The sequence below is a fragment of the Daktulosphaira vitifoliae genome, unplaced genomic scaffold (genome assembly GCF_025091365.1).
Source record: "Daktulosphaira vitifoliae isolate Bord-2020 unplaced genomic scaffold, ASM2509136v1 Scaffold_2, whole genome shotgun sequence".
Lineage (NCBI taxonomy): Eukaryota > Metazoa > Arthropoda > Insecta > Hemiptera > Phylloxeridae > Daktulosphaira > Daktulosphaira vitifoliae.
The window spans coordinates 26,980,168-27,006,818 of NW_026099573.1; the positions used below are offsets into that span (position 1 = coordinate 26,980,168).

Genomic DNA, 26,651 nt, shown 5'->3' on the forward strand with positions numbered 1-26,651 from the left:
GCGCTTAAAAAAATTGTCCAGGGAGCGCCAAATGTCCATGTGCGGCCCTGCCAGCGTTATACCGTTCCGGTAATTATTCTTAAGGGTAAACACTACTGTTACCAATAACGCAGCCACCACACGAGCAACACTCGTACGCGTATTACAACAGTGTGTGTGGCCCGTAGCGCGCACACGCGTAGGACAGACAGTAGACAGAGTACATAATACATTATGTATACACACTTCTCATTTTATAAACGTCCAGACAAACAAGTTTATATTATAGCGAGAACGTGCGACACTCGCCGCTGTCGCCGACAATAAAATTAATATTACGACGGACAAGATGACATAATTGTATATTTAGACGGACAGCAGACCGACTGATAAATGCGCCAAGATGCGTGTCGTTTTGCAGACATTGTGTGGTCGGCGTGTGGTAATTAAGCCGTCCCTCGGAGTCGGTATGACCGTTTGACTCGGATGATAGGCGCATGCGGCAGCCGATAACACAGACTCGCCGCCGCCGCCGCCGCTACAACATTGAAAGTCGTAGCCCCCGCCACAGTCGCGCATGTGTTCGGTAACGATTCCGGGACGGAAAAAGCGGCGAGGGCGGATAGCATAGTGAAGGGACTCCTAGCGGTCCGTTACGGCGATACGATAAGTGGGGTCGCAGCGGTGGAGAGGTACGGCACTCCACTCCGGCTTTCTCTGTCCGTTCGCCCTCACACCGGAACCTCCCTCCAATGCAACTAACCGAAAATACGATGACTACGACAGGGATCCTCCCTCTGCCTCCCCGCTGCCGCCGCACAATAATCGTTTCGTTATTATTATTATTTTTTTTATGTTTTGGCATACTTCGCCGTCGCCGACACCGCCACCGCGGCCGCGGCCGCCGGAGTACAACCGACGATGGTAGTATTAAAACGGCGGCGGCACTCGCAACATCAGCCGAAATCGTGCCGCGTAAGCGATACTTTGAAAACCACTAGCACTCGCAGCTAGTACAGTGTATAATAGCTCCAGCTCTCTCGGCATAGTCACAATTGGGTCCGCGCGCGTGCCATACACACATACATTCGTCAGTCGTCCCGTGTACCCTGTTATTGGTAGCGTGCGCGTTTCCGTGCCGATTGCAACCGATCGATTAATTTTTTTTTTTTTTTTAACGACAATTATTTTGTGAAACACCAACCGAAAACTACCACTTCTGTTCCTCGGTGGAAACGTGTTATTGGAGGAAAACCCGTACTGGTTCGATGTAACATCTTCGCGTTACAGTGAAGAGCACACGGTCGTATTAAATTTTGGTCCTCGGCAATTTGTTCGTGTATTGCTCGAAATTAGATGGTAAAACACATTTGTTGAGGTCCCGTCGACGATTTTCTGTTCAGTTGGATATATTTTCCGGTTATATTATGGTAATACGCGTGGAAAACTACCAAAATGAGGTCGGGAGGCTGAGACAACGGCGGCGGCGGCAGCAGCAGCACGTGGTGTCCGGATCGATAGCGACCGTAGAGATAAGAAGTCTAGTGAAGCAAAACCAGACGGATCTATTGCTTTGCTGATAATAACGAGCCTAGGTAAGGTGTTTTTAGTACAATCGCGTTGTAATTTATGAATGAGTTAGAACTAAAAGTCAAAAAGAGTCGATAATTATTTGCAAGTCGCATAATTCGCTTACTAATTATCGGCTAGACCACGAGTGACACGCGATTTTTTTTTTTTTTTCATATCTACCAAAAGAATTTTTTTTACTGCGTCGCCAACCCGTTCATGACACAAACGCCATACCTCGCTATTAGTATTAAATAACTGAAACACCGCTTGATAAAGCATCATGCTGTCCTTCGCACGGACTGGCTTATCATGTTATCTCGAGTTCTCATTCACGTACACGTCCCTTTCGACGCGGAATTTTCATAAATCCAACAGAGAGCGATTGCGCTAAATGATAAAGGTGGGCCGAGTGTTTACCGTCGAATGAAATACTAGTCGGACATGGCGAAGATCATTGCAGCCAGGTTTTCTTAGTATCGGGTGTTATCCATTATCTAAGGTGGCGTGTATTGAATGCAGGCTATTGTTTACAGATTCATACGGTCGTAATAGATCCGTCGACAGATACGCTCGATCAATGATTGATCGATAACATAGTGACACCGACAACAACATTTTGCGGCCGCAGAGATATTATGCCATTTACCCGTCAGGCGAAGCAGCCTACGGTGGTGGCTGTGTTGGTGTTTATGTCATTGGCCGTGTTTGCCGAAGCGATCGTACCGACATCGGACACAAAGGCGAAAACCGCAAGGATTACTACCACTTCTACCGTATCGCCGGCAGGTAAGATGAATTTTTTTTTTATTGGGATTTTTATGGAAAACAGTCAATAAGTAATCACGATGTGAAAAATCGGCGGTCGCCGTCAACTTTCTGTCCGATAAAACCAACAGCTCAGTGGCCTCGTGTCCCGTGCATGTGTAAAAGTCGGCGTACGATAGCCGCCTAGTTGTCTGCTGCCGCCGCCGCCGCCACTGACCGTCAATGCAAATTCTCTGTGTCACGGGCACGCGCTAACACGCAGACAATTTTTTTTTTTTTTATATATAACCGAGTTTGAATGCGTAATAATTTTTTTAACGTCTGCCGCAATACCCTTGCCATCAATCCCTGCCCCTAGCGCATTCGCCATAGAAAACCTGAAATTTTCCGTCGTTTAGCGACCACACGCATATAGCAGCACAGCTGTCTATCATGTTACAGATTCGAGTCGAATGATTTTTTTTATGAATCCGATATGGCGTCGCTGAATACATACTTATACCGTCTGTGGCGAGTGCGATCGTGGCCAATAATTGGTAATGACTTTTGCCACTCGGATCGTGTATGATAATTTATATTATTGTAATATTATTATAATCAACTTCGGTCGTTGAATAACCAGAGACATTATTTTTGAATTTCAATACAGCTAGAAACGAAATGGAGTCAAGACGGCGACGTGGCGCTGAATAATGCTGACACCGGTCATACATAGGTTATACTTTTTCGCTATGTAGATGCACATGTATTACATGACATTACTCTGTCATTAGCGTTTTCCATATTGACCAATGACCTTCGTAAAAAAAAAAAAAAATAATAATAATAATAATAATAATAATTAACGAGTGTCGGAGAACTTGCTATTATTCATTTCTATGTTAGGACTCGAAATTACTGAAAAGTATTACATTCACGCACAAAAAATAAACCGTTTTCAATTGATCGCAAACCTAATCAATCTTACTGATCTCCTCCAACTTGGCTGATAAACGCGTTTTTAAGTCGCTAAAAATTCCAGTCTTGTCGAACAATACAACTATTTTTATGTACCGCGTCCCCTGGCCGTCTCCATATTTTACACGCAATTCAATATTACTGTTTAGTTTTAGCGACACAATAACGGTCCGTCAATCATTATTAATTTCACCGGTGTCGTGTGTCATTTCAACCGCCGGCCAGCTGACGAACACACACATACGACAATAACCATTTTCCGTCTTGCACATCTCAATGCACACGGTTACCGCACGCCACCTCTTTTATTACAATATTCCCTTAATACGAGGCGCGCGTGGCGCAACATAAGCGCACTTTGCCGGTAAAAACCTTAAAACCATCATCGGTAGTAAGACGTATCCAGTCACCTGCACTAGTTAGGGTATCTTGTTCTCAGTAACACGATATAGACGCGCGCGTGTATTTATGTTCAGTCATTAATTTCCACCGTCGCCCCGTTATTGTATACGGCGGCACATGTCGCTGTTGTGTTGTGCGCTTACACTAGTTACCCAGCAGCTGTGTGTATCAGTTTATCTAGCGGCACGCGACTGGAACGCAATGATCTCCACATGTGTGGGCGGCGGACCGTGAACATCCAGCGGGGCTAGATGAAAACGATCTCTTTCTGCTGCCTTCGCACGGTCCGGAACCCCAAAAGTGCACAGTTCAAATGCAAACGGTCGAGTTACCCGCCCGACAATTTGTCGTTTTTTTACGATTATTATATTTTTTTTAGAACTACTGTAGCGGCCGCATGTCTGCCGAGCGCCACCGTTGTCTCTGCGCTTGTTTTTTCAACACGTGTCCCTATCGAGTTATCGTTACACAACTTCGCACGTGCACAAAACTAGTACATTTATTTATATTTTTCGTGTATTGGCGATTTTGAGGACGCGACGACACCGATACGTGTCCGCGCAAAACTACACAAGCCAGTAATTGATGACAATTCCGTTTGACACTTCACAGGCTTAATACTACGAATTACGCAACACACACGACGAAGAAGCGCGTAGCTCGTCGGCCGCGAGTTCGATAAACTCTGATTTTTCGTATGGTTTTATTCGTGTCCGTCGCATCTCTCTGTTCTTCCACGAATTTGTTTCTTTCGTTTGTTTTTTAACTTGAGCGTTTACCATCACAACGCGAACGTGTTTACCAGTCAAAAGAATTATAAATAAATTACTCGAAAGTGTATAATAAAACTGAAGGGTCTGCCGATGATTTATTAATAACCGTCGAACACAGTAAATCATTAGCATTCACATGTAACAATAATCATTACCCGTGGAAACGGTTAACATGACTTCGCGGTACGTTATAGTACAATGTCACAAGGCCCGTAGATATTTTACGACCTTTTCGGAGTAGCTTACCTTATGCAAGGGCGTTTTCTTCATTTGAGCACGCCGGTGGCCGAAAGAAAACCAACGAATCAATAATAAAACATCTTAACAAATTACTTAGAATATAGAAAAATATATCGAAAAAAAGTAATTTACCAATCAATGACACACACCTTTCGCCTAAGCGAATTTCTGTCTCGCGTTTAATGTCTCTGTGTACAAAACGACTAGTTAAATAAAATTATATGACTATTAGAGGGATGATTTGGCCCTTTGCACATTGGAGAGTTTTCCCACAGTACTGTTTTGTTGATGATGTAAAGTAACACAATTTAGGGCAAGTCTGGTTCAAAATACTCGTGGAATGTGGACTAGTTTTAGAATTATCTTGTACATACAAAATATTCCCGATTCGCTCCTTTTATTACTTACAGTAAATATTTAAAAAATGGATTTACACTAAAACGTCCCAAAGGACCTTCAATTGAAACGACTTGTCGTTTATACTCGAAACATTAAAATTTAACAGAAAACTGTGTACAATTATAATTAAAAGCACGACAGTTTCTCATATATTTCTAAATGTTTTACATTTTATGTCAAAACCCCATATCATGACTGCGGTCTTTTTAATAAATTAGTTAGTACATTAAATGGTCGGTAATCTATTCTTAAGGGATGGTTGTTATGTTTAACTACATTTTTAGCCTCGGTGCTTCCATACCGTACAAACACGAAACACTCTTTATTCAATTACTAAAATTATAAAAAAAAAAAATAGACGAAAGTATCTAAAAAAAGCTTTATGGTACAATAAAAACCTTTCAGACTTCACTGTGTGCTAATGGATTTCCATAACAACTGTACGTTATAGAGGGGTCGAAGTCGTAACACATCGTTGAATACATAATTTTATAAGTATAAACACTTTGAATAGTTCTTAAATAATTAATTAACTGATAATTGACATGTTTGAAAATGTCGTAACGTAATGAGCTCGTAAAAGATGTCGACAGAAAGTTATTATACGACTTCAAACCTTCAGAGCTCAAAAATAACTATCCATGTGATTGTTGATAAATTGTTACGTCATACTCACCAAAACGGTCTAAAAACATAGAAGCCGAGACTGAGTACGATTGCTTATGTTGAATGATTTGATTGGTTAAAAATAAAAATAAAATTAACTACGTCGGAAAAAATTAATGTTCATTTATAGTTTTTTCCACTAAACATACATAATTTTTACTATAGCCGTAAGAAAATAATCAATTTTTTCTACGACATGGTCGACTGAGTGAAAACAGAGTAGGTATATTGACCTATTATTACAGGTATTATATTATGCAGAATATCTGTGCGATTATAATCCCACAATTGTGATTTGTATACAAATCATAATACTATATGCATTTTTTGGTGTCAATTTTTTCAGAACAATCATTCGCAGTGTTAAAGTAACTGTATATACTCTACGTCAACAAAAACGATGTTAAAAATAGGATTATGTTATAGACTCAAATTTATTTTAATTAATTAGTAAGCTATTCTGTTAGAATAAGACATGCCAAAAGAATATGATACTTTCCTTTTGACTTTTTAAAATGGGTAATTATAGCTTAAAAATAGCAATGAAAGTATTCATTAATTAATAATATCTTACCACTGTAGAATAGGAAAATGTTGTAGAAGCATAATTTGTTAATAAGTATAACGTGATACCAGCATAGAAATATAAATAAGATTTACTATGTACACTTGAACATACAGCAATGATATTGCCAATTTAAACTTTATGTTAAACACTTTGCCATTTTGCTGTTTAAAAATCGAAGCGTTAATATTACACTTAAAATATTTTTTTATACAATAAAAGGGATATAACTTCAAATTCACGATTTGAGCTCCACTTTATGGAATTCATTTTTTTAATGACAAATATTTGAATATTATTATAGTATTGTATAATACTTGAGTATTATACAAATAGAATGATTAATTTTTCAAAGGATAATTTTAGGGTAACTTTTAAACTGAAAGTTTTGCTAAACTGTTATAAAAAAAAGAATAATTTATTAATTCAAATGGTTAATAATCGTTTTTAAATAGGTAGTTTTCATATAACTTCTATAGTTTTCATGAAAAATGAGAGAGCACGCAATATAAGGATATTTAAATCTGCACACAATTTTCATCGTCTCCTGTCCTCTTAAAAAGTGCTCATAAATATAAAATATACTTAAAATATTTGATAATATTTTTTTTATTATTTACATCTTGTGATATTATATTTTATTTTAAATGTCAAAAGTGAACCACAAGCATATTAAAATAATGGCATACAATTACTTAAATTAATTAAAGTACAATAAGTTTTCTTAGGGTGTCTTCTTAAATGAAATAATTCAGCAGCTTTTTTTTTTCTGAGGGGACGATAGTTGTAGCAAACTGTTCAATACAAACAAAAATATAATATTTATATTTTAATAACTAAGAAGTTAATTAAAATAGAAAAATTGACGTAGTAAATTAATTATTCCAAAGACTCGCTCAAACTATCTTCTGAAGTTCTAACGGTGTTTAGAAAAATATGATTAAAGCTATTTTTCATCAAGTGTTTTGCTTTCAAAAGATAATAATTTTAATTTAATTTGATTATCCTCTAAAGTTTCAACAAAAATAGATTATTTTTTAATATCTTCAACAAAATTTTTATCAAGTTATTTATGTTGAAACATAAATGAATAATAAAAAATAATTAATCAAATTTTGTAGGTGATATTGCACACAGCAGTTCTTTAAATATTATTAATATTTTATTTTTTAATGGCTAAGTATTTTTTCAAAATGCGACGCAATTAAAATGATCAGAAAAAAGTCAGGCTATTTTATGTTGTTGTTATTCGACAGCTTGTTTTTTAAGAGTTTGTTTATACTCTTCTTTTATTGAAGATAAAATAAAAAATATATAATGTCAAACATAACGAGAACTCTAAAATGGCTTACTTGGAATGTTTTTTTAATTAGTTTTTTTGTTTTACTATCATTAATATATTATGTTATGAAACATTAGTAAAGTATAAAAAAAATTCATTTATAATAGGAATTTATTACGAGTTTAGTACTTTGCTTTATTACGAACGAATTTGCCGCTGAAGTATTTAAATTTTGAAATCATAATTTCTCTTGTTGTAAATGAAATTGCCTCCAATGGACTTGAGGAAATCTAGTTTTTTGTGATTCCCGATAGGTTGTTTAAAAGACCCTCTTTAATATTGATGATGTACCTTACTCTCTTAATAATCTATTAATATTTTAAAAAATTATTACTTAAATACATTTCCAACACACTAAGTAAAATTATGATCAGTAAATCTTAATTAATGTGACTAATGAAAAAATTCCATTTTATTTTAGTTTACAAGTATGACCTTAATTTAAGACAAGAAATAATATAGCAATTATAATTTATCATTCGTATTTAAAGTGTTGTTTAACATTTGGAAATTCTAAAATTTAAATAGAAGTGTTTATGTTACTTCAATTTTAAGACAATTTTCCTATTATTATTTTCATGTACTTGCTGTTTTGTATAAGTGTCCAAGTGAGTGTTTATACTTTTAACAATAATCAAATGTTATAAAGCCATTGAAAAAAAAAAAAATTCCCAGCTGCACTGTTTAATTATATAAAAAAACACTGATAAGTTTCTATTTTCAAGGAGTTTTAGAAATTTTGTGACAAGCATTTCAAACAAAAATAAATTTCTAAACAATATTGACTATGTACTTTTATTAATTCACTAAAATACAATGTAAACAGGAGTTAGCAGGTGTTTTTCACCGAACCTTGATAACTTTAATTGAGGTGAAGCTTTGCAAATGAGAAGCCTTCGAGTTAAGGGTTTCTCTTCTATGCTTTCCTCATTTGATGGCGCAATCTATATCTTACGAATTTTAATGATTCTTTGAAACATAAAATATATTTTTTACTAACTTAAATCTGGTCATTCAAGTTCATGTTTAATTAATTTAATTGCTATCGGAAATTGTAAATACTGTCCAACGGAATTTATATATTTTTCTATAATAGTGTTGTAGGTTATTAATAAGTGAATTTACCATTAATGACTTCTGGGTAAACTTTAGCTGTCAAGAATACTTGAAATCGTTTCTAAAACCCTCAATTATTTGCTTATATTTAAGTATCTCTTATTCATAACGTTCAACACATTGATGCAAATAAAAACACATATGTTTTACTGTTTCGTTACAACACCGAGTTCAATGTTCATATTTTCTTTATTCGATTATAGCTGTCGACAGTAAAAAGATGAGAGGATTTTTCACTAGGGACAGAGTAAAATTTTATCCAGCCACCCACAAAAAAAAAAAGAAAGGTTGTTCATAAAATTTTTTTTCTGCATCACAATGGAAAAAAAAACAATTTGTAGATATAGAGATTATATATACTGAAAAAAACTTTTTAAAGTATGATTGATTTAAAAATACAAAAATTGTCTTAATTTGTTATTTTTTGTAACTCGAATTATTGATTATGGCTTTTATCATTTACGCCATTTACCATTAAGTTCTTGTTACCCAGATACCGATAGATATGCAACAGTATAAAATGAGAAGTATACTGTATAAAATAATGTACTTAATAGGAACCTTTTTTTGAGGTTTAACCTTTTTTTGTAAATACCAATACTAATCAGCACTCATCAAAGCAAATTTTTGTTTTTTAGCTTCGAGCACTTTTAGAATTATTTTTCACCACTGGCCGTCAATTATAAATATTATTTATAAATCAATCTTTTAAACAGTTAAAGCGTTATTTAAATAACCTTCTGGCGCAGAGAAGTATTGGCGGGGTTAAAATAAAGTCGTTAGTTTTGTAAATTTAATCGTAATTTGTAAAATAGAATAACAGCACTTTTTGCCACTAATTCTTTACATATAAATAAATTTTGGATATTTTTATGTGTTGCATTATAGGATTACTAATAGGTGACAATATAAACAACTTCATTACCAATAACGATCCTAGACCGTCATTGGCCGTTTTGGACTTACTAGAATCAACTATGCAAACTTATTACAATCATCATCGGCATCATTACGAAGGTCAGAATGAAAATGAAAAAGATAATAATGATTACACGATTGGAGTTATTCCTAGAAATGTAATGGAGGATGAAATTTCTTCCTCTACTGGCTTCGCGCCCAATCGTTTAAGACTGGCTTACATGATGGAAGGTAAATAGCGAATTACAAATTATCATCCGTTTAACTTTGCATTATGACTGCAATTGTAGTATTTAAACTCTTTGAAAAATAGGTACAACGAGAAAACTTAAAGTGCCTGATAACGTATACAGACGAGCTGTGGAAATAGTGAAGGACGCCTATGAGTTGACTATAGCGGCAGTTATTCGACAAGAACACGCCAACACGGGTTCTATTGTATCATTCTCTCAGGGTGCAAATAGGTATAACGTTTAAGAAATATATTTTAACCGCAAAATAATCATTTGGCTAAATTTTTTTAATATAGATACTTAGAGTTGGAGTCCAGTGGCCGTAGGGACGAAGTGAGGTTGCACTACATCGGACGAGGAAACCAACGGATTTACACCGAAGTGTTTCCCTATCCGCTGGCTGACGGTTATTGGCATGCCGTGGCTTTAACGTTAAGTGGAACTCAAGCACGTCTTTACGTCGACTGCCGGCTCGTCTACACGCGTACATTGCCGGGGGGGATAGCTGACACGAGATTTGCGTCCATGCCCGAGCTGTACGTCGGACAGCGAAATCAAGAACATTCCGTTTATAAAGTAAGAAGAACAACGCGTGAACATGCAGCGTGCTCAACATCGGCGCGATTGATTTTTGTTCACTTGAAAAATTATTTTTTTTTCTTCCATAGGGTGACTTACAAGATGTCAGGTTGATAAGAGGAGTAGACGGGCATCGTGTACAGTGCCCGAAGCTGGACACATCATGTCCAACTTGTGGACAATTCGCTGCACTGCAAAATGTCGTCGAACGGATACTCAACGATTTTCGTCTATTAAATGACAAAGTATTATTGAATTATAATTGTAGACTTTAGTTATGTATACTAATAAAAAACAACATTTTACTCTCTCTCTCTCTCTACTAAAATCAATACGCGTTTCAATATCAATAATGGGACTCTATAATTTTTTAAATGTTTATAGTTGTTTGTCAGTCACGAGTCTAACAAAAATTGTTCGCACCCGACCTTGCGATTTCTACCGTTGATTATAGTTGCATTGTAAATAATATTTGGTAAACTATACTAGGTAGCCGTCAACGAACCAAGTGTTCAAAGTCTAATAACTAATAGGACCCTCACCAAAATTGCTTCATAGTCAAAAATAATTGTGTGTCTTAAAAAGAGATCTCATGGCTATAATGTCGACTTGGTTAATTTTAAAAATATGAGTATTGAAAGTCAGCTAATTAGCTAAGGTTCATCAACGGTGTGACATACCTATTGTATTTACCTACCTACATAATTCAATAACAACCAATAATAATTTTTTGACCTTATTAAAATTTTATTTCCTGTTATTACATTCATTTTAACTAATTAATCACTTTTAAAATCTATGTTTACATTTTGAATTCGAGTCGATTCTGTCACACTTATTACAATCTTTCAAATATTACAAAAGTTTTGTTTTAATATTCTTCTCTCGAGAAAAGTTAACAAAGCCATAATTTCAAAAGAAACTTTTAATTTTCTTTCAGTTTGAAGCGGCTCAATTGGAAATAGCACAAATGCGAACTTGCGAATGTCGTAAAGCTTGTGTTGCTGTAGATAAGAATAATAACACCATTGTAAAAAATGACGGATCCACGTGGAAAAACGGCTGTGAAACATGTTCGTGTGTTGTAAGTATACCGGCGATTTTTTCAAGTTTAAGTTTTGATATACTTTTAAAAAGTTTTAAATTAATTCAACTTTTTATATTTAGCGTGGACAAGTGGAATGTTCTCCGATAACTTGTTTGCCTGTAAACTGTACAAATCCAGTGCGCAAACCGGGAGAGTGTTGCGATTCTTGTTTAGGTAAATAACGTTTTTGTCTAATTTAATGTGTTCTTTTTTAATCTTACATGTACTTGTTGTTAATAATTTCTACTACCTTTTCATATATTTTGTCAATGACAAATTTCACCTTTTTTTTCTTGATTTTAAACAAATCGCCAACTTTTATCATAAAAAATATGTCGAGTTATTAATTCTAATTGTACTGAATTTTAATGTTTCAGCATCATGTAATATTTCCCCTCATGGAATTGTCGAACATGGCAATTCTGTAAATTTAGATCCTTGTGTCAGTTGTGTATGTGATAATGCGGTAGCAAAGTGCACAAGAACAGAATGTCCGAAATTAAGTTGTCACGAATCAGAGCAAATACCTATACCCGATCAGTGCTGTAAATTTTGTCCAGGTAAGGTCTGATAATAGTTGAGATATATGAAACAAAATTAGACATGTCAATGAAACATAATTCACATTGAATAATGCAACTTAATTAATTTGTGTAATAGAAATTAGTTCTAATACTTCTTCCTCTAACTTTTCGACTTTTATCTTTTAATCTTGTTTTATATAGTTTTCCTTATCCTCTATACTTTTCATTTATTTAATATAAAGGAACTAATCATCGTCAAACTCATATTTAGAACTAATACAATACTTACACTAATAACCTCGCTTTGTTGTATGGTGTGTTAAAACTAATACAGATGTTGATTATTGTACAAGAGGTGGGCGCGACTTGTGTCATCCGAATGCAACATGCATCAATTTAAGAACCACGCACAAGTGCACGTGCGCCGTCGGATACAGTGGTTCCGGCATAGAGTGTGATGGTAACTAACCTACTAATCTTAACATTTTTTAGATTTAAATACATATGATGAATAAGTAAAATCATCATTGGGTTACATCAATTTTAGAATAGATCTAGGGAAAATAAATCCTTTTAATATTTAAATTGTTAGGTTTTATTTGGCAACAAATATTTACAAACAATTTAACTTGTAAATTATACATCTAAAATTAATTATTTAGTGAGTAAAATTTTTTAAATAGGTATTTTAAAATATTTATTAAAATACGTCATCAAAAGTAAGTACAAATAAGAGCTTCATTTTAAGTAAAGCCGAAATTAATTTAAATGAATTGAATAGAAAAAAATGTAAAGGATGCAAAGGGTGTTACTAATAATAGATTAGCGATTAATTATCTTTTGAGCCATCTGTGAATAATTATTTTTGACCCAGTTAACAGAGTAATTTTTTCTCTTATACAAGTTTAATTAACATTATCAGTAATTACTCATATATATAGATAGTCGTGAGAATTTAACAAATTTAAACAATAATTAAATCCAGTTCTTTTGTGATCAAAAATGAAAATAGAGAGCATGTTATTTTTTATCTTTGGTTAAATAACAGAATAATAATTATTTTATTATAACGTTACACTAACAAGATTAACGATTATTGCAAAATTTTATGTAATCTATATTTTAATAAATACTAAGAAAAATTCCACTATAAGGGAAAGAAGGTATAAATTATTTAACTCTTTAGAATATTCATTTGCCTAAATTAACATTTATTAGATTTAACAGTAAACGTAATATTATTCATCATAAGTTTTTATTGAAATTTAACGAATCATATCCAATAAATATTTCATTTAAAAATCTTAATACGCATTTGGTTATATTAATTAGAGTTTCACTATTTTATCTCTGTAATTATTGTAATCTCTGTAATTATTGTTATTTAAAAATTATTTTGTAGACATTAATGAATGTTCGAGTATTGGTGGTCAAAACGGTCATCATTGTGATGCAAACACGACTATATGCGTAAATACACCTGGTTCGTATACATGTAAATGTCGAGAAGGATATATACCACTCAATAGTTTTGAATGTATCGATGTAGACGAATGCTCTACAACTAATCGTCCGTGTCATCCACATGCCTCGTGTAAAAATACACCAGGTGGATACGAGTGTCAATGTGCAGAAGGTTACGAAGGCGACGGATTTACATGTCGTCGTAAGTCGAACTTTAATAAAACTCCTTTGATTACTAACATTTTCCAATTACTTTTTTGTAATTTAAATTATGCGGTGTGCGTTTTTTTTTCAGCTATATGTCGACAGAAGTGTCAAAACGGCGGAAGTTGCGTCAGCCCAGATGTTTGTCAATGTTTGGCTGCTTTTGATGGTCCGCTGTGTGAGCTAGATGTGGATGAATGTGCGACTGGTATTCATAGGTGCACCGATCCTTCATCACATTGTGTGAACATGGCTGGATGGTATTACTGCGCATGCAATCCCGGTTTTCAGAGTAAACAATTGTACCCAACTACAATAATCAATGATACAATTATAACCGGATTGAGCAATGTAGAAACTACCACGTGGTCTCCAAATATAGGCTCAATGTGTCGAGGTAATATAATTACTTCAACACAATTGTAATAATAACTAAAATTAACAATGCGAATTATTTTTGTACTTAGATATCGACGAGTGTGCCACTAATAACCATACGTGCCATCCATCCACCAAATGCGTTAACACAATTGGATCATACGAATGTCACTGTCTCGAAAATACCTCAGATAAAATTAGTAATAGTAGTCAATATTCAGAATGCAAATCAAGTAAGAGAATGCATTGTCATTATGTTATTAAAGTATTGAAAATTGTTAATCTTTATTCACATTTTAAAGGTTGTTTGGTAAAAAATATCAATGGTATAGTTAAAAAAGAAATAGATAATGGTTCGTGGTTCTTATCTGAAGAATGCACCAACTGTACTTGTAATTCTGGTCACTTGAATTGTAAGCGTATTGAATGTGATTGTTCAAATAAAGATCATTCTCGATTGAGATGCTGCGCCGAGTGCGATGCACAATTATCATGTAGCCACCAAGAATTACCTAATGTGTGGTTTCGCAGTGGACAGCAATGGATATACCAATGTCAGACGTGTGAATGCTTAGTAAGTATAAATTATTTTTTAATATATGATATAAATGTCTGTCTTAAAAACTTGATAGTTATTACTGAGTTTAATTCTACGTATACAAGTGTGATAATCTACTTATAAAATTCCACAAGTTTTAGCTCGTGCAAAATAGTACTTTTTGAGAACTTTCACATTAAAATATTAAATTCATTTATTTAAGAAGTCAATTAGAAAATTCTTGGGCTATTTAGTAATATTTTTAGGTTTTTAAATGGGAACACATATTTATTGTTTAGCATCTTCAATTTTTTGCTTAATTATTAATATAATAATTGTCATAAAACTCATTAATATATATATATAATAGTAATAGATACTACATAAAAATAAAAATTTATTAATTTTACTAAAGAACTGAAGAACTTAACTCATTTTCAGTGATTTCTAGTACTAAGAATTATAATTTTTTTAGATGGGACAAGTGGATTGTTGGCCAATGCAATGCCCGCCTCTACTTCCTCAAGGTGCGAATTGCACATTACTCACACCAACAATTCCAACATTTCCTGACACCAATAATGATCCAATCATTGATTGCTGTTCACCTCAAGTATCTGATTTGATACCATCAAGTTTATTACTACCAGTAGCTACAGCTACCGTGGCCTTAGTGGTCGCATCTAATCCTTGTTTAAAACAGCACAATGATGAAAAAAATAATAGTACATTTTCTACAGCGGGTGGTCCATGTACTTACAAAGGTCGTGTTTATCAATCGGGCGAGTATTGGGACGATCCAGTCGATTTGTGTACATCTTGCAATTGTAAGGTGAGTGTCACTAATTATCATTGTGTAATTAAGTTGACTATGCAAAATAAGTTTAGATTATCAATAATATAACTATATAGGAGGTAGAATTAATATTATTACGTTTGATAGGAACATATTTTCGAAGAGAAAATGCTGTAGATCAAATATTAGAATTTTAATAAACAATTTTAATTATTTCTTTTAATATTTTATCCAAAGGTATTTATAATATTGCTTGTGTAAATAAATAGCCAAAATCGAATATTGAATTAGAAATGGAGCACAAAATTATACATAATAAAGAAATACAATTAAAATAATCTTATTTGTTGAATCATTTTTATTCATCAATGTCTATGGACATTTAATTTATTAGTATTAAATTTAACGTAGTATTAGATTATTCAATTATTTATACAAAAGTAATTTATATGTACTTTACTCTTAAAAATGGTTTTCATTTCATAAAACTGTTAACAGCTTAAGAAAAACCTTGTTGATATAGCTCGGTGCAAAATTATATTCTGATTTTTCAGTTATTATTAGTCGAGTTATTTACAGTTGTGGTAGCACTTTTAATTTTATCAGTTTAAGGCGACTATTGTGGAACTCGTATCAGTCATGTTACTGTCTAAAATAATAAACTTTTAAAGTCTAAATATTTACTAAAACAAAGATAAATTAAAATAAGTAATTGTCTAGTGGGCGAATCAACTAAACTTAGATAATATCTTTTATTTACCAAAGTTACAATAATTGAAAAAGACTTATAGATGATGTAAACAACTTAAGAATATTCGAGAATTAATCCTAGATAGGGTTGAAGTTAATCTTAAAACTAAAAAATTATATTAATATATATAAACAAATATATTAAATATATTTGTTTATAAATATATTCTTTAAAAAATATAAATGTTTTACTTTTTGTGGGTTTTCTTTTAAATATATATAATAATTTTTTTTTTTATGAAAATATTCAGTTTTATTTAAACATAAGTTTTTTTTGTAAAATTGTACTTAAACTTCTATTAAATTTTAAAACAAAATTCGAATGCATTTCAAACGGCTTAAAAATGGCCCTGGTGATATGAATAAATGGGAAAAAGATAATTCGCTGACATAATTTAAATTAATTTTGTGCTTCTAAGTTCTTTAGGAATTAATTGTGTATCTAAATATTGAAGTTTTATATGCTTATAACTTCTTAGCATGCATAAGTACTACTGTATAATCAATACCACTTTCATACATGAACGATTGAAACTTGTCCATAATCATTTATTGAAATTTATGAAGTGGGTACATAGTAAAATGTTAGACTCCATTGTAGTAGAGATTTCTACTTCATATTTAAATATATTTTTGTAGTAAGAATAGTATTAAACTTGTGGAGTGCATAAATTGGAGTTTATATGAGAAGTGATACAATCAAAGTTAACAGTTTTCTATTCGTGTCAATTAAGTGTGGTTAGGTTAAGTTTAAGACTATATAACCACTTAATAGGTATTAAATATAAATTTTTTCGATGAGTAATCGAGTTTAAGTAATAATCCTCAAAGCCTAAAATTAGTTTTCTGTCTTAATTACAAACATTTTTCAAACGAAATACCTTTTAAAGATGTTCAACTTACCCTGAATAATTTATGTTATATCATTAAAATATGTTTTCGTAACTATTTGTAATTATTGTAAAAATTTTATGTTTTCATTCAGGTGCCGCCGTTCTGCGCCCAATCGGTGAGCAATATCGCGTGTTTTAAGCATCGGTAATCTCTCACATCTTTGTAAACCAATATTATACTTCGGCTTATTTTGCAACACTTATTTTCTGGAAATTTTATTCTATTATTAGAATTTACGTTTGGAACTACATTGCCTTATAATCAGCTTTTTATTTCTGCATTGATTATCATTTACCTTGGACTATAATAATAGTTTTCGAATTCTATAGTTCTTAACACAATACACAATTTATTTAGGTACGCATGCCCACTTTCTGTCAATGTATCTAGTTAATTGCACGATCACATCAAATATTATTATGCATATTGCAGTAAAAATCTATATTTTATTAAGCACATTGAAAGAAAACTCGCACATATCCAAATTCATCGTTCACGTTCAACTTTTTAATTATTATTTTTTTTACACTTGGAGAAATTAAAACACTTAGAATAATTATTTTTATGTAACAGTATAAAACAATCTGTTGTAAAAACATGCTGCGTCCAAAATTCGCATTGGCTTAGTTACTAAAAAACCAGCAACACAAAAATTAATAAAATTTATTACATGAAGAGATTATAAAAGTGTAAAAAGAACATTGTATTTATGTAAAAGGTTATAGATGCTGTACAGCTAGAGGTATAACGAGTTTTATGCGTATTTTATAAGAAATAGCTAAAATTAACTTAATGTATTTTAGGCCCAACATTAAAGTTTGACGTATACGAGATTTAAAATTAAGCTCTTGTTATATTTTATGTGACCTCAGTCTGGAAATCACTTTTTTTTAGTTTTTATGTCTCTAACATAATAAAAGCTTTAACAAAACTTAAAATGAATACAATTTTAATCTTAAATGATACTATGTAATTCAATTTTAAAGGGAATTATTATAATACTCAAACAGAGTTAGAAACAAATTGATAAAAAAATTAATTTTTCTACTAAACGCAGTATATTTCTATGGTAGATTGTTTTGTCTAAGTAATAATAATTAATGGAGTGTTATCTTACTTAATATTTTTTGAATACATTATACATGTGCACAAGTAGATTTAGCTTAATCTTTTAAACTCGATTTTCTTTTATAATCGTATACAATGTTACTAACTTACTTTACTGAATACTTATAATAAGAATAGACACACTATGAATACAACTATTGCCTATTAAAAATACTTAAAAAAATACATTTTTTAATCCAATAAAATATTTTTTTAAATAAACATCAATCAAGTTGAAATTATATTGTAATTTAACTAATCCTAGCTTACATACAATGGAATAAAAAAATTAATAGTTTTTTATACATTTATAAAAGATATTTATTAACATTAGTTTTAATGATGATAAATGGTAACTAAATTTATTTACCCTTAAACGCAAAAAAATATAACGTTTTCCAGTTAAAAACAAATTCCTCTATTGAGAAAATACTTATCCTATACTTGCCTTATTAGTGTTTCTTTATTTTTAGCCATGGTTCATTTTTGTGTTAACATGAAAAATTTTTCATTATGACTTTTGAATTATAACTTATTGAAGTAATATTTCTACTACTATAGTTGTCGCAGTAAAGTATGTTAGTACAAATGAAATCATGCATTTTATTTATTAAAAATTGTCTAGTGACAAGAATTATTTAAATGTAAAGAGGTAGTATTTTTCAATAAATATATTATTATTATTTTTTTATTAGGACGGAACATTATGTTGCTCTTATGATATGTCTCATTGCAACCATACATCTGCATCGTCACTTCAGCGACATTCTCCAGTTGCAGTTCATGACAATGTTCCTTTGCGCAATGGCAATCCATCTAGTGTGCGTCAAGAAACACTAATAAACACAAATTTTCACAAAACTCCAGTAACCGAATCAAGGAAAGCCGTTGCCAAACGAAGCCGACGCAGTCGAAGACAGCTTTTAACTGAAAGGCGAAATGGCGGTATTCAAAAAGGCATTGAAAACGAAACTAACAATAGTGATTACAATTTAAATAGTCGTCGTGCCTATGAGACGAATGAAAACTGGTGGTGGAAAAAAACAAGAAGACGAAAGAAAATCAAAAGAGTAGTTTTCATAACGAAAAGTGGCTCTTCATAGGTGTACTCGTTTTTAACACCATAAATGGTCAAACGTACTGTTAGTTATAGACATTCTAATAATTTTAACGATTTTTACTTTTTAAAACGTTAAAGAAAACTTAGTGACAATAATACAAATTGTAAAACGGCAATCGTTATGACCCGAGAATACAATTTGTTGTAAAGACTGTTGTTGTAATTTAAAGTATAGTTAAATTAATCATTTAACTCATTATTTATTAGTATTAGGTATGAGTAATATTTTGTTCTTGACAATAGTTGTAAAACTGTGACATCGGCGGTGTGAATTTCGGGATGAGGGTCTATAAGCATATTCAAAATCCCAAATTGTAATTTTTTTCCGTACAGTCAAACCGTCTTATTTTTATTTTACATCCAAAGTTTTAGAAAATTCAACATTTTTAAGTTTGTTATAAAAAGTAACTATTAGAGAAATACATCAATTCAATAAAAAAATAACTTCAATTCACAATTCAAATATAATTATTTATTTTTTAATAAAATAGGCACAAGTAAAACTTCTGTACAATGTGTCTATTACAAAATATGGTTATTTTTCTTTTGCTGTTTGCTGTGATAATGTTAAGTAATTATTGATTTAACTAGAAATGAATGAATATCTTTTAAATTTGTAGATACAGCTTTGTAAATTATTTTTTTTTAATTTTAGTCAATATTATTACTATTGTTACGAACAAGATTTTAGTTTTTGTAATTTGCGCTAAATTTAGTGATTTATTTGAACAATTGTGTTTCTTAATTTGAGTTAGAACTAAATATTTTTAAATTAAAACAGTTATTTTTATTTAAACTATAATTTGTTAGATAGTATATCAGTTAAGCAGGGTGTGTACTGTGTACACAACAATAAATATGATGCTATTAAATATGACAATAAAATTAAATAAATAGGTAGTTAATTAATAGTTATAAGTATTATAGAATTATTTGTTTTTGTAGGTAATTTTGATGACACTTATATTATATTTGTACTTATTTAGTTAGATTAAAAGCAAACAATTGTTCAATTGTTTAAGAATAAAAAATTCGTTGTCTTATAAGACTGCTGGTCGAGTACTATTAAACATTAATAACTGAACACCGCCGTCGCCATGTCAAAATCATATTTTTATCTAAATTAAATATTAAATTGATAGTTGACAATAAATTTTAAATGATGATTTTAAGTTATATTTAATATATTTATATACTTACTTATTAATGGATACTTACTATAGAATAATTTGTAATTGTTATATTAGTTGTATTATTGTTTTTGACTTTTGTTATATGTGTTTTGACAACCTAACCTTGTCCTCTCTTTTACTACTCTTATTCTTTGCAAATTATTAATTTTTTATGCTTAAATTAAAAAGAAAACAGAAATAAGTGTACATTTATCTATTGATTTATAAACCAAGTTTTTTTTTTTGTTTGTAATATGAAGAATTGTCTAATTGTTCCTACTTAGTGTATAAAGTCATAATTATTATTTATTATTATATTATAAAAAAGAAACTGTTAAATATTATACATTAAGTGAATAATACAATCGCATATTATTTTCTTGTAAATTATATTATATATACAAAAATATACATGTGTATATATACATCTACATAAAACACATAATTTTATAAATAAAGTAAACACTCTAAAACATTCTAGTTTTGATTAATAATACGAATTTCAACAAACAAATAGGAATTATTTCTAGTGGCATTATCTTTTTTTCCATTATTTTAATATTAAATTATTATCAACTATGGAGTGCAATTCAATAACTGTATATATGATGACTACTGGTTTGTGTTACATATAAATATTCCATTTTCAGTATAAGCAACGATAATGGGTAGAAACATAATAAACACTAACTTTAAATAAATCAATTGAATGGTTATAAAGTAAATATTTAATTTTTTAATTTATTTTCCCTTTTATAATTGTTAACAGTAATTAGTAGATCATGAATTTCAATGGATTATATTTTTCATTAAACTATAAAGTAAACCATAATCCAAAAGAGATAATTTTTACTCTTCAACGTAAAATTCCACGTAAAATAGAGACCTTATTTCAACTTGTATTGTAGTAGATATCATCCATTTGGAAGAAGTTACATAAAAAAAAGACAAAAAATAATTTACAGTTCCTTTAAATAATAATATAAATCATAATGACACCGAATCTCTGAATATCTGAATAATTATAAAAAAAAAAAAAAAAAAACGGTAGCATAGGACGTGGTTGGGACTAGTATAGATATCTGACAGTGATTAAAATTACTATCATAAGAATTGCTTCGATACATATCTGTAGATAATGTTTAATTTTAAGAAATTGATGAATTATTTCAAAAGCAAAATGAACTCCTATTTCCTTATTTAAATCCTGCTTACAAGTTTTATGATATATAAGTAATATATGAAAAAATATTTAATAAATTTGTTCAACTTCGACGGCCATTTGCTCATAAAAGATAAATCATTGGGATAATTTTTTTTTTCATTTATATTGCATGATATAAGCTTTAAATTAACACATGTTAAAAGGATGAAATATTTCCATAACATTTTCAAAAATTAAGATGAATAAATAGTAAGTAGTTAGATTTTTCAAAAATTTATATCAAATAAAAAGGAATTACCTAAAGTTTCTACATACAAAAAAAAAAAAATTGACAGTTTAAGAAGAAAAATATCAAATTAACGATTTTAAAATTGGTATTTTTTTTGGAGATTTCCTCCATATACAGAGAACGAGACATTGTCCAGAATTTTTTAGGTCAATGTCTTCAACTAGATACGATTTGGGATATTTTAACGTATACGGTTTTACTCTAATTTATGATATTAATATGAAATATAAATATATTATTTATAAAAAATTACAGTTAAGCCATCTGTCAACGAGCCCACTATTAGATGGACACGTCTTTTAAACAGAAAAATTCCAACCAGATTTTTTAGATTAAAATTTATTTCTATTAAAATGCAACATTTTCTTAACAGAAATAAGTTTGTTCATTTCAGTTGAAAATAAATTTAAATAACACAAAAACATTTAATCAGTGTCTGCACTTTTTTATTTTAAATACATTTTTTTTGTTGTAAGACTTTATGCAATCCAACGTCGATTTAGGGTAATTTGGGTAACTATCTTAGAACAAAATTTTTAGGTGCTTATATATTTAAAATATAAGAAAAAAATTACTAATTAAAAAAGGCTATTAAAAAATTTAAAAGTGAACAAGTACAATATTTCCCAAGATTAAAAAATTTTCCGAGTTAGCTCCAATTTTATAATTAATACACTTTAAAGGATATATTACATAAATTAAAAAAAGAGAAGAAATTATATGTATATATATATCTTCACTCGTAAGTAACACTTAAAGATATTTTGTCTAAGTTTTAAGTTACTGATGATAATTTATTTGTATAGAATTACATTTTATGTTGTAGGTCAGCATGAGTTAAATTTTAATTTAAAATCAGAAATTATTTTTGCTGAAAGAAGATAAGGAAATAATTCTTTCAACTACATTTAAATAATGAATTATACGTAATATACGTATTGTGTTACTTAAAGAAGAGATTTGGGTAGTGCTGTACAAATAAAAAAACTAATATTATTATTTTAATTTTCACTTTTTCTGAGAATTTATATCTTTAGTCTCATTTTATTTTTTTCTTAGCTGCTCATACCACCAATTTATTCGAGCCCAGTTATTATTAATTTGTTTCATTTATACCAATATTCTCTTTAATCACACTAACTTAAAATTTCAGATCTAAACGAAGCTTTTTCACACTTCATTTCTTCTCTCTAATTAAGATATGCTACTCAAGATTTTAATGATCAACTTCTCTCAGAGAATTTATAGATATCTTAAATATACAAATCTACAGAATGATTCATTTATCATAAACCACTTAATTAATCCAAAAATAAATACAGGGTGATTGACTAACTATGCCTCACGAATTATCTCTGAAAATATAAGAGTTATAAACAATTTTTTTTTTTTAATCATTATGGATCTTTGATGAGCTGTTTAGAAAATTTAAATTTTTACCACCATCCCTTTTGCTTAAAAATAGTGTCAACTTCATATTTTCAAATGGCAACACTATTTTTTTTTATACCATTAGATTTAGTTTAAAAAAAAAAAAATGTTTTGTAAAAAAAATATTTTATTTTATTAAATATTAAGCGCTCCACGGCTCTCTAAAGTTTAGGGTTTATTAAGAAAAAATCATTACAGACGAGAACGTTATGGATCGTAAATCGATAAGCGCTACCACTTCTTATCGGTACACTAAATAATAACGATACTATATTTACCCGACTACTGTTTTATTTGTTAAATCCCTTAAACTTTAAATAGTAATATCTCGCTTAGAATTTATTAAAATTGATTTTTTTTTTTTGAGAAAATTTTTTTTTTTATTATTAACAAGATTAATAAAAAAAAAAACTGGGTTGCTATTTGAAAAACTAAAGTTGATATTGATTTAAGGGTTGAGGGATGAAGATTGAATCTTCATTTTTCTTGTCAAGTAGCTCAACAAAGATTTATAACAAATAAAATAATTACATATACGATAATACTAATATTTTTAAAGAAAATTCGTGAGGCATAGTTAGTCAATCACCCTGTATAATATTATTATATTTTTTTATTTCTTTTAAATACATATTTTTCTTGATTTACTAAATATGAAATATTTTTTTGTTATTCTTTATACCTTATGAGAATGACGACTATATTTTTTCAAATGGCAACATATATAATTAACTAGCTTATTTAATTGATAATGATATAATTAAGTAAATGACTATTCGATAAAAACTTTTTGGCTAATATTTTGGAATTTATTAGCATGTTTTAGTAATGACTGGAAATATTGTTATTTTTATCACTACTCATTTCCGGTCATACTCTTCTTCTTGTCTAGATAAAAAAAATATCAATAACATTCAAAATTCTAATTCAGAAGTTGTTATTGATCAGTCATTTTCTTAATTACATAATTTTTTATTAAAAAAATATATAAGAAATATTTTATTATTGACAAATTGAGAAAAACGTGTACCTAAAAAACTAAATTAAAATTTCTCAATATTACTATTACCTTTTATTTAAGTGATTTATGATACATGAACACGCTGCACAGGCGGAATAGATCTAAAAGATTACTCTGATAACTTTTGATTCAATTAATATTTTGTTGTAATTTTAATCGCTGGGTACAACTCGTACTGGTGTATTGATATAATGCAAACTCCATCGCGTTACATACCCACTTAATGTAATAAAATTATTGTAACTCATTAATTATACGCCCTTAAATTATTATTTATCCGTCAAATTTTTTTTGTAAAAATGATGCTAAAAACTGGTTATTTTAAAATGTTTATTGTTAACAACAATTAATAAAAATATGATTATTATGTAGTTAAAAATGCATATTATCTAAAAATATTTACATCAAAATGTTATAAGTAATGTTATATTGTACTAAAAGTTAAAAGAAGAGCTGTAAGTTTGATCTGTTCGGCATTATACATAGTATTATTAAATAGCGCAAGGCTTATAAAATCAATAGTAGTGATAGTAAATAAAAAACTTGTCTATCTTAATCAAATTTCTAGACTATAGAGCATAGACATGCGTAGACTATAATTTCTGGCAGTGCCTCGAAAAAATGTATGCCTTAATACTTGAACAAAAACTTAAAAATTATTCACCTTTCGAAATTTTAGGTAGTGCCGAGGCACTGTCCCGCCTATCTTTTAGAATCGTATATATACAGCTAAGGGTCACAGTATTTGCAATATAAAAATTTCTTTGGTCCTTTATTGAAAAATATTAGGAGTTTACACCAGTTCTATTTGCTTATTACAAACTTTAAACATACAGAGTGTTCAGTAAGTAAGGAAACAGGTCAATTGTTACAAACAATGAGAACAATAGAAACCCGTTTCCTGACTTACTGAACATTCTGTATATGAATAGCGGTTTTTTTATTTTCTAATGTTGCAGTAATTTTGTCTAAATTATTCTTTTAATAATTTTTTAAAAATACTATAAAAAAATTTAATACTAATAGAAAAGTCCTTTAAGTTTGATTATTAAATTTAATTACTTATGTCAGATATTTTATAAAAGTTTCATAGAACTTGCTAGTTTATTGAAAAGTTAACTTTGCACTTCTGGAAATGTCATAAAAAATTGAAGTTTGACAAAACAATTCAGCAAACATAATTTAATTATGCTTTATTAATAAAAATTAATAAGAACTATTTTACATTTAACGTCATCAGGCTTTATATAAGAATTGTTCATATTACCATCAATAACAATAGAATCGGATTGCTATTTTGCATTTAATTATTTTTAAAATATTCAAAAAAATTGATTACGCCGGCGCAATTGATTATTTTAATTGTTCCTTTGTCATAAAGTAAAATTATTTATTTTGGTATAACAGTGAAGAAATAGACAGTAGGAAACTATTACGAAATTGGCACTTTATGGATATATTATTTTTAGACTTTCAGCCGAATAATATTGTTTCAAATGACAAGTTAGTCTATTTATTCACATTAATTTAAAATGAATAGAAGCTCAAATATGAAAAAATACAACTGTTTTATACGTGTAAAAAATAATGAAAAAGTTAAAAACCTCTTAATATTTGCTATACGGCATATAGTGTGATATTTATGTTTACATATTTCACAAGATCTTGAGATATTGCTTTAATCGTATAGTTTAATTTTGTTATTTTATAAGTATAATTAATATTTTTTAAGAAATAGACTACTATTGCACTAGATCATTGTGAAACATATAAGAGTAATATTAGGGCATTAAATTTCATTTTATATTATATGTACTTTCATAGGCGATTAAAGGGATGTTTTGGTTGTTTAATACTACCTAGTATGATATTAGCATCCCAAGTAGGTATCACTATTCTTCTATAATATTGAAAAAATTGAAAGTATTTTTAGTATAATACATTCATTATTAGTATTATTAAAATATATTATTGTATAAATCATTGCACTTTTTAAAAATCTTATCTTTAACATTGTAAGTGTGCAATGTCATCAGGGTGTATTAAGTGTATTTAACTTTAAACATAGTATTATATTTTGGTTTCAATAATTATAGTTGGAATACTACAGGTTAAAAAAATATATGTGTATATAATTGAGGCAATNACTACAGGTTAAAAAAATATATGTGTATATAATTGAGTCAATAACACGGAAAAGGTACA

At 29.9% G+C, this 26,651-nt stretch overlaps 1 protein-coding gene across 4 annotated transcripts; it reads left to right on the plus strand.

Annotated features, from left to right (window-relative positions):
* The first annotated feature begins 656 nt into the window (after positions 1-656).
* On the plus strand, positions 657-20,837 carry LOC126899526 (protein kinase C-binding protein NELL2-like). 4 transcript variants are annotated; one of them, XM_050674520.1, is made up of 17 exons: positions 657-1,574; positions 2,085-2,337; positions 9,665-9,925; positions 10,008-10,158; positions 10,224-10,503; positions 10,596-10,751; positions 11,447-11,590; positions 11,674-11,767; positions 11,971-12,153; positions 12,452-12,577; positions 13,520-13,783; positions 13,877-14,182; positions 14,253-14,396; positions 14,466-14,737; positions 15,177-15,533; positions 17,233-17,285; positions 18,944-19,237. In XM_050674520.1, the coding sequence occupies exons 2-17, from the start codon at positions 2,187-2,189 to the stop codon at positions 19,086-19,088; spliced, it is 3,087 nt and encodes a 1,028-aa protein (XP_050530477.1). In that variant the 5' UTR covers positions 657-1,574; positions 2,085-2,186; the 3' UTR covers positions 19,089-19,237. The 4 variants fall into 4 exon arrangements, with proteins under 4 accessions (XP_050530477.1, XP_050530474.1, XP_050530476.1 ...); XM_050674517.1 differs by having other exon boundaries at positions 659-1,574; positions 17,233-17,256; positions 18,944-20,837; XM_050674519.1 differs by lacking the exon at positions 12,452-12,577 and having other exon boundaries at positions 660-1,574; positions 17,233-17,256; positions 18,944-20,837.
* Positions 20,838-26,651: the final 5,814 nt, after the last annotated feature.

Coding starts and splice junctions, on each gene's coding strand:
- LOC126899526 (XM_050674517.1), top strand. CDS start 2,187: ATGCCATTTACCCGTCAGGCGAAGCAGCCTACGGTGGTGGCTGTGTTG. Junction 12,154..12,451: donor GTGCTGTAAATTTTGTCCAG/GTAAGGTCTGAT, acceptor AAACTAATACAG/ATGTTGATTATTGTACAAGA. Junction 14,738..15,176: donor GTCAGACGTGTGAATGCTTA/GTAAGTATAAAT, acceptor TAATTTTTTTAG/ATGGGACAAGTGGATTGTTG.